The following is a 9,476-nucleotide window of genomic DNA, read 5'->3' as shown; positions in this document are numbered from 1 at the left end:
TCCTCTATACATACTGGATACCCTTCAGGACCCGGTGGACCCATAAAGCCAACTGGACCATTAGGACCTGGGTAACCCTACAAGAACACACACACACATACATGCATGCACACACACTAACAGTTTATCTTTCTGATATCTGTTTGGATATTAGAAAGTGGAATTATTCAAATGTTGCTGCTGGCTAAATATTACAATTACAAAATCTTACAGGTTGACCGTCTTCTCCTGGTAAACCTGGGAAACCCTGCGACACAACGTTTAGGAAAAGGTTAACAATGTCAAATTTAGAATGCAATCTGAAAATGATTTCATGCATGGTGAAAATGAACTGGAGAGAATTTAAGTTCCAGTTGAGTCAACAATTTTAACAGTGTAACTTTGATGTCATCTGCTGGTCGAATATAATTATTGCAGGTGCCCTGCATCGTTTTTAATGGCATGCATGAAAGAAAGCGAGTCATTGAGAACTTACAGTTATTTCGCCACCATCAGTTATGTATCGAGGTTCTCCTTTTTGACCTTTTGGTCCAATAGGACCCTGGTGGAGGACACAACAGCATCATCACTGGGCACCACATGATGAAAATGTTTAAAACAGTCCTCACGGTGAATCCAGGAGGTCCGGGCCCTCCTGTACCAAACCCGGGATATCCAGGATCTCCTCTTGTCCCATTACAGCCATCCAGTCCGGGAGGTCCTCTGCCACCATGCTGACCAGTGTGACCCTGAGACCACCAGAAGCCGTAATATTAGCTTTGGATCAACACAGTGGAACATTACAAAGATGTGCATTGCCTTACAGGGACTCCATCGTTTCCTTGGAATCCTGGTACTCCCATTGGACCCTGTTGGATCGCAGTCAGTTAATGTACCTTTGTCTAAATGTTTTATGAATATGATGAATTAGGACATGGGCCTGATTGTACCATCCACCCACTTGTTCACACAAGGGTGTAAACTCACAACATACCAAATTTTAAATTTTGGTGGAGTCAATCAAGTGGTGGTCAGGAACACCAAGGATTTTAGTGTACCAAATATTTGCACATATACAGTAGATCCTCGCCCACTGGCGGCATGGCATTCGTGGCCTTTTTTCTCTGCTTTGTACTGTAAATAAATATATATTTTAAAAATCCTACCTTAACTAGAAAGTGGGGGATAGTACTACGGGAAAAAGGTGCGCAAGCAATGAATCCAGCAGCGGGTGCCTTCTCACAAAACAATACACTCAACATTTTGCAGCATTGGAATATGTTGTAAGTGCAATATTAGATATATACTTAATGTATAAAACTGATTTTAAAATGTGTCAATAATTACGAGAGGCGTATGGTTAGTTAGTTAGTAAAACATAGGTAGTGCAAAAACTAGTATTTTTACATATTTTCATGAGCGCCTTTTTGTCCCTTCTCCTAGTGTCTTGGAATTTAACAGGTAACTGTAACTGTTTTACTTGATAGATAGATAGATGGATAGACAGATAGATAGATAGATAGATAGATAGATAGATGGATAGATAGATAGATAGATAGATAGATAGATAGATAGATGGATGGATAGATAGATAGATAGATAGATAGATAGATAGATAGATAGATAGATAGATAGATAGATAGATAGATAGATAGATAGATAGATAGATAGATAGATAGATAGATAGATAGATAGATAGATAGATAGATAGATAGATAGTACTTTATTGATGTCCATCTTGTCATTTTAATGGGTAACGTGTATGTAATTTTCTGTGTAACCCTTAAACTGTTTTTTAATCTCAATAGGATTTTTTTCCTGGTTAATAGAATAGAATAGAATAGAATAGACTATAAATAAAACAACCCCACCAGTAGCGGGAATCTACTGTAAAAAACCTACTAACCAAAGGAGAAAATGTAATTCGTATTTTTCAGAAATATTTAACTCCCCTCATCAACACAAGCCGTTGCCTGTGAGTACAAGCTACTTTAGGAACCAATCCTCTATAACACCCACTTTGTCTCCTTTTGGGCCAGATGGTCCTTTTAGTCCAACATGGCCCTTCTCTCCTTTTGGACCTGAAGACCCATAGATGCCGCGAGGACCCTCTGGCCCACTTTGACCCACTTCACCGAGAGGCCCTGGACGACCCTGAGAAGACAGAAGACAAGGTTACCATAACAGCAGACAAAGGATTTTCAGATTACATTGAAACTCCTACATTTGAAAAACTTGACTGTTTATAATACACCAGTTGCATTTTCGCTGTGGGTCGTTTTGCATCTCAAGTGTTTTTCAGCATAAGGGGCCCTATTCTCCTGTTGGCGCTTAAAGGGGAACTGCATTTTTTGGGGGGGAGAATTTTGCCTATCGTTCACAATTCTTATGAGGGACAAAAAGTGTTTTTTTAGCCTTCTAATAAGTAAAATTATGTTTATTGCATTGTTAGGTGGCTAGCAATGCGGCTAATGGTGCAATCAATTCTACCTTTAAATCACTTTAAAAATGCATTCAAAAACCGTCAACAAAAACTTAATTTTTTGATTGATTGATTGATACTTTTATTAGTAGATTGCACAGTACAGTACATATTCCGTACAATTGACCACTAAATGGTAACACCCGAATAAGTTTTTCAACTTGTTTAAGTCGGGGTCCACGTTAATCAATTCATTTATGTTCCGTAACCAAGCTGTTATTATTATTGTAAGAGCGAACACAGAGGAACTCTTTTTCCACCGGAGTAACACACCGGCATGGTTTGGTATTAGTCATAATAGCTAACTACAGCGAGAGATAAGCATCTACGTCAGCACCCGAATGGCGTTTAAGTTTGTGATGCACAACTAGGGATGATGTTCGAAGCCGGTTCTCCCGATTGTTTGAAAAGAAAAGAACCGATTCCATTGATCCGAATCCCTTTTTGAGAAACGGTTCCCATTATCGAAGCCACTATAGTAAAGAAAAATATTTGGTTCTTTATTCAAATCCCTGGGAACGAATCCCGTGGCACGTCACAGGAAATTACGTACCTCGGTCAATTGGCGGCAGATACAGAAGCAGCAACAACAATGGACCGGTATAAACGCTCCAAGGCATGGCTTCACTTTACTAAGAAATACGACGAGGAAACGGCTATCTACAATTATTGCCAGGCTTCGCTTTCCTGTAAGGGGAACAGTACAACAAACATGTTGAAACATGTTCAGGCCGTACATAACCTGAAGGTTAAAGAAACGTGTCGTGTCTTCGACACGTGGAGAAGCAGCGACAGAGATGACGAAGCACGCTCTTCTTCCTCTGCTTCAACCTGCAGTCAAGCTAACGAGAATGATGTTGAAAAATCTCCTCCCCTTCAACTTAGTGAAAACAGACGAATACAAGTAGGTTAATACTTGTATTTTGCTTACATGTAATGGAGCAAAAAGTAAACAATACCATTACTCTGAGATATGTTTCAAATGTAAAGTGCTGTACAATAGAAATTAATACAGGATTTTCCCTGCATGTATTTTTCTTAGGTGGCCCACTTAAAGAGGCACTTACAGTCAATATTTATTTATTTTATTAATTTTTTTTGAGGGGGGGGGGGTAAAAACAGTCAATATTTATTTATTTATTTTATTTTATATTTTCCTTAAAAAATAAAAGTGAGCTTTTGTTAAATCAAGTATTGTGTTTTTTTCCACATACAATAACCTATCTGGATTCGATAAGAGAATCGATAAGGAATCGGTTCGATATGGGGATTCGATAATGGCATCGAAATCGACAATTTCTTAACAAACATCATCCCTGTGCACAACACAACGTGACAGGATACCAATCTGTACTAAATTAAAAACATGAACAGCCATGTTACAGTATATCCATCCATTTTCTACCGCTTGTTCCCTTTTGGGGTCGCGGGGGGCGCTGGTGCCTATCTCAGCTACAATCTGGCGGAAGGCGGGGTACACCCTGGACAAGTCGTCACCTCATCGCAGTTACAGTATATGTAAATTATTATTTTATGCTTTGTTTGTACACAGCGAGCCAGACAGCGTATGCACTAGAGTTTTAATAACAAACGTGACGTGCTGCGTGTATCATGATCAATATTAAAGTGACTCACTTGATGGACAGTTGTGCTTTTGGTGCAACTAGCCGGGGGACGTTTTTTCCGGTTTATTTTGGGTAAGAACTCAATTTCTGTTGGCATAGCTTTTCTCCAAGTTCCAGATTTATAACGTCAAAATCACGCCAAACTCACTCTCTCTGCTTCTGTCTGCTCCAAAGTGTCAGCCTTTGTTCATGCTCGGTTCTATAACCAGCAGTTCATCCTCCGTATATTCAGGTTCAAAAGATAAAGTTGTGAATTCTCATTTGTCCAAAAAAAAAGTCACCGTTGTTGTCTGTTACCAAGTCTGCCATGATTAAAAAAACACTTGTGTTAGTTTTTTTGGAAGTAGGAACAGACATTTGTTGCGGGAAATCTGAAATGCCGTGCGGTGTTTGTGTGCGTGTGTGTATGTGTGTGTGTGTGCGCGCACGCTTGTTTGTGTTTGTATGAACACGAGTCGGAGAGTGACAGCTTGCGCAAAGATTTTTTTCCAACTAAAACATATAGCAAGAACACTACCATAGCTTATGTTACCATTAGTGGTTTGGCTGAACATAAGTGATTTCAAATGTCTGTATTTTTCTACAACTACTAATTACATTGAATATTGCTCGTATTGCGTCACATAACTTCTTCCCCGAAATGAAAATTAGTGGTGGTCAACCAAGCCAAGATGGCTGTTGAACAGCAAGAATTGGTGCTGTGTTGTACTTGTTATTCATCGTCCCATGTCTTTGTCTGAAATATGCTTAGACCTCGCTCCTCGCAATTTTCAGGGAAAACTACTGGCTGATTATTTACTGCCTTTGACACAGGCTTCGCCCTTCTCCTTTGAGGAGCTCAGACATTTCCTTCTTTGCTTAGCTAACATTGTCTTAGGGCTTACTTGGCCTAAGAGACACAACTCCCAAGCTGACTGGTCCAAGTCTGTTGTAATTACCAGGAGCTCCCATTGATGATTCCAATGCTTTTGCTCTGCCATTACTCAGATCCCGGTTATTACTGTCAAACCTATCAAAGAGATAGCCTTACCTACATTTCCCTAATGACTATAACAACATCAGAGAAGTTTTCAGCAAAGAATAGCAAAAGTTGGTAAGCATGCCAACAGCTGCATGGCATCTTCTTCCTGAACCAGCAACACACATAGATTCACATAGTCCTATTCACCAGATCCAGTGAGACCATTTGAGCCCAAAGTTTAGTCTTTTTGTCACCTTGATTTTATTGCACTAAACTTTAAAAACTATAAACTTTAACATTGCCTCGTCTGCCTCCAATCAAGTTTTTCTTCATCGACAAGTAGATGAACGCAGGGCACGGGAGGAATTAATTGCTTCACGTTTATATTTATTAGCTGTGATCGCCACACAATCCTCAATGTGACATCCTGAAAACATCAGCGCTACGAGCAGCTGTTAGTGTTTGCCTAATGTACCTTTATGACATTTTTTATACAGTATATTCAGGCTTTACTGTCAAAAATAAACATCACGTTCAACTAGTTTTGAAGATGTTATTACAAAAGTCAAGGCCGACAGCAGGTGGACAGAGGCGTTCTGGACCAGAATGGAGGCCAGGAGGCGGGGCATGCGGCGGCGAAGAGGGGCGTGACGCACGCGGAGCGGCACAAGAACGGCAATCTGAGTCAGGTGCGTAAGACACACACCTGCTCACAATCTGCGTATCTGCTCCTAGAGTATAAGCGAGGTGAAGGGGGCACGATCGGGGGGAGAGAGGAGGAAAACACGGCAACCCGACCACGAGGACGACAACCGTGCACGGCAAGATGAGTCCCCGCCACAAACGCAGCAGGCGAGCACCGAAAGGTGCAGCGCGACCAGGAAGCAGAACCGGCGCACTAGCAATGGGTGCGCCCGACTGGCCCGAAGAAAGGTTGTGCGAAACAATAAATGTCAACCAAACCTGCTACGACGCGTCGTGTGTCCAGTGTCACCGCAACCCACACGAGGACGGCTGGGAGTCCGTCACACTGAGAAATACAACTTCCACTGTGCTACTGTTTCTTTTCTTGGTTTTATTGTGGAGACAGGAAACTCAAGCCTGATCCAGCTAAAATTCAGGCTGTAGTTGACTGGCACAGAAATCATCTTTTGACGGTTCTAGGGTTTCCCAAATTCAATAAATTACTTATATGCAAGTTTAGTAGGTTCCTAGAATCTCTTTGGAAGCTCACATCTACTCAGGGCTTAGTTTAGTTGGATTTCACTTTTTTTGTTAAACCTACATTTTGTATTATTTCTACCCTCATTCTTACTCAATCATACCCTTTCCTTCTATTTGTCGTCAAGTTATATGCTTCAGACACTGGTGTAGAATATGTTAATCCTCAAAGTTACGCCATTGACCAGAAACTCCACCTTTGCGCCTTTTCTCTGTTTCTCTCCTCCGCGGTCGTATGTTAAGATATTGACAATAGAAAGCTACTGGCCGTCGTACTGCGTTGCCCAGAGAGTTTAGTTCATCCCTTAGTTCATGTTGATCCTAAAAAACTTGGTCAATCGCTGCTGCGCCCAAAGAGTAATCTTCATCACGCATGGTAAGCTTTGACCCTGGTAAGGGTTGACTTCACCTTGACTTTCAGAATGGCAAACGTTATGCCTTGTCCGGACTGCATTTTCCTTCTGCCATCCAGACACAGAATAAACTATCATTCCTAGATACGTATTGTGGCTGCTCTCAAGTGAGAGGTTGAGAAGTCAGTGACAGATACCAATAAAGGACTTGCTACCTTAAGAAAGCTGCCACCCAGGACAACTATCTGTCATACCTGAACTACCCTCTGAGGTGTTGCACAGGGTTCATAATTCCTAAATTGCCTGCCACCGGGGATGACACCGTAATATATTCCTTCTCAAGCTGGTGGCCCACACTTTGAGCCGATGCCAAGGAGTTTGTGACCGCCTACTCTATCTGCGCCCAAAACAAAATAACTCACTCAGCTCCGGAAGGCATCTTCCGACAACTTAGCATTCCGACCAGTGGTTGATAGATTCACTCTCCCCCAAAGTCCTTCATCTTTTGCGATTACCAACCTTTTGGTCCTCCAAGTTTTCCAGCTAAATGACATTCTTGGATGCAGTATTGGACGGAGACCCCTAATTCTCATCAGAAACATTTTGGAAGTCCTTGAAAGCCCTTTTCAGCTACATCTACTGTAGCCCTTTTTCAGGTTACCACGCTCTGACAGTTATAAATGAATAAATGATAAGTGGGTTGTACTTGTATAGCGCTTTTCTACCTTCAAGGTACTCAAAGCGCTTTGACACTACTTCCACATTTACCCATTCAAACACACATTCACACACTGATGGAGGGAGCTGCCATGCAAGGCGCTAACCAGCACCCATCAGGAGCAAGCGTGATGTGTCTTGCTCAAGGAAACAACGGACATGACGAGGTTGGTACTAGGTGGGGATTGAACCAGGTACCCTCGGGTTGCGCACGGCCGCACGGCCACTCTCCCACTGCGCCACACCGTCCCAAACAGAGCTGACGAACCAAGAGCTGGAGGCAGCAATCTGATCCGTCTGTAGCCAACACCCTGTTTCTTGCTTGACACACCTTACCTGGCTCAAGTACATGTACGCCCACAACACCCACATCAGTTATGTCACCAGAATGTCACCCTTTTGTGCCACTTAGGGTGTCCAATAATCTTTTTATCTTGCGGTATTTACTTTTGCCTCAGCTAACACTTGCTTTTGTAAGCAGTTTGTTGGTTTTATTTTTACTTTATATTGTCCTGTTGCCATTACTTAACAGTGCTCCTCAGTTTATTTGTTGGCATAGTAATTTTAGTCGGTCTGTTTTTTTGTTTTACTGATTTTGTTACCTTGTTTTTTGTGAACTGTTTAATTTCCAATAAAATATTATATGACAAAACAAAACATCATGTAGACAAAATTGGGCACTATGTTGACAGACTAATGAATCTAGGAAGGACAATGGGAAAAAAAAGAGAAAGCAAATGTAACCAAAATGATCACAGCAGCTTCTTAAAAGAAGTGTTTTGTTGCTTCAAAGCATGCTAATTCCCGTGTGGGTTGTATGCAGCGAGAACTTCGTTGTCCGGTCATTTTGGATTAAAACTGTTAACATTGGCAGTCCATGGGCTCAAAAAAGTTGGTAAATGATGCGACAAAAAGCAATGGTTGACGATGGAATGTGTTTGTCCTTATAGCAACTCAGGAGTGTTTAATTGTCAGGACTATGTTGGGTGTATTAGCGGGTGCAGCCGGGAGGCAGACATGTTGGTGATGAGAGGGTATGCACAGGTTAAATGCGGCCTGTCAGAACTGTCTGGCTGCCCTCTCACATCCACACCTGGTTTTACACAGGGGAAAACATGCCACGGCGGCGCTTTCTCTCACACTGCTGCTTTGGCTTTTATTTCCCTTCCCCTCTTACTTCCTTTTTGTCTTGATCATAATGGTAAGGAATAATTGTGTGTGTATGCAGCGTATCTGACGGTGAAGGTCAAAGAAGTCAGCTCACCACAAGGCGAAAGCTCTAGTTCACACTTTCACACACATGCCTGTTTTTACACGTTTTAATTAGAGATGTCATATATTCCGATATTGTCCAACTCTAAATTACCGATACCGATATCAACCGATACCAAAATTTACAGTCGTGGAATTAAATGATAAATAATAAATGGGTTGTACTTGTATAGCGCTTTTCTACCTTCAAGGTATTCAAATCGCTTTGACACTACTTCCACATCTACCCATTCACACACTGATGGAGGGAGCTGCCATGCAAGGCGCTCACCAGCCCCCATCAGGAGCAAGGGTGAAGTGTCTTGCTCAGGACACAACGGACGTGACAAGGTTGGTACTCGGTGGGTATTGAACCAGGGACCCTCGGGTTGCGCACGGCCACTCTTCCACTGCGCCACGCCGTCCCGAATTAACACATTATTATGCCTAATTTAGTTGTGATGCCCCGCTGGATGCATTAAACAATGTAACAAGGTTTTCCTAAATAAATAAACTCAAGTTATAGAAAAAAATGCCAACATGGCACTGCAATATTTATTATTGAAGTCACAAAGTGCATTATTTTCAGTTAGTCACACAAGACTAACTGCACTAGAGCAAGTCCGGTCACAGGCAATTACAGAGCCTACTAGTCTGGGTGAGGAGTCAGTTAAACTAGAACTAGCCAGCGCCAGGAAGAATAATCGCTGCACACATAGCAATTCTCTTAGAATAATACACAACTCACATAATGTTTTTTCTGCTATGACTGTTTCGGAGTTGGACATGCGTTCTACTGAGGTGGCAAATTATGATGCGTTCAGTTTATCGCAGCACCAAGCAAACAATCTGAAAATTCCCGTCATATCAATTCCTAGATATGGTCA

General features: G+C 41.8%; 1 protein-coding gene across 4 annotated transcripts in view; it reads right to left on the bottom strand.

The window, feature by feature from the left end:
* col4a6 (collagen, type IV, alpha 6) overlaps positions 1–9,476 on the bottom strand; it is a 178,256-nt gene that overhangs the window by 51,632 nt on the left and 117,148 nt on the right. For all 4 annotated transcript variants that reach the window (XM_061913805.1, XM_061913806.1, XM_061913807.1 and 1 more), the window contains 6 exons: positions 1,999–2,133; positions 804–848; positions 609–728; positions 476–541; positions 212–247; positions 15–77 (listed from right to left, as the gene is read on the bottom strand). In XM_061913805.1, coding sequence (XP_061769789.1) covers positions 15–77; positions 212–247; positions 476–541; positions 609–728; positions 804–848; positions 1,999–2,133 — 465 coding nt within the window. The remainder of the gene's footprint in view (positions 1–14; positions 78–211; positions 248–475; positions 542–608; positions 729–803; positions 849–1,998; positions 2,134–9,476) is intronic.

Source organism: Nerophis ophidion, linkage group LG10 (genome assembly GCF_033978795.1).
Source record: "Nerophis ophidion isolate RoL-2023_Sa linkage group LG10, RoL_Noph_v1.0, whole genome shotgun sequence".
NCBI lineage: Eukaryota > Metazoa > Chordata > Actinopteri > Syngnathiformes > Syngnathidae > Nerophis > Nerophis ophidion.
The sequence above is the reverse complement of the archived record's forward strand: the minus strand, read 5'-3'. Positions and strand labels throughout refer to the sequence as shown.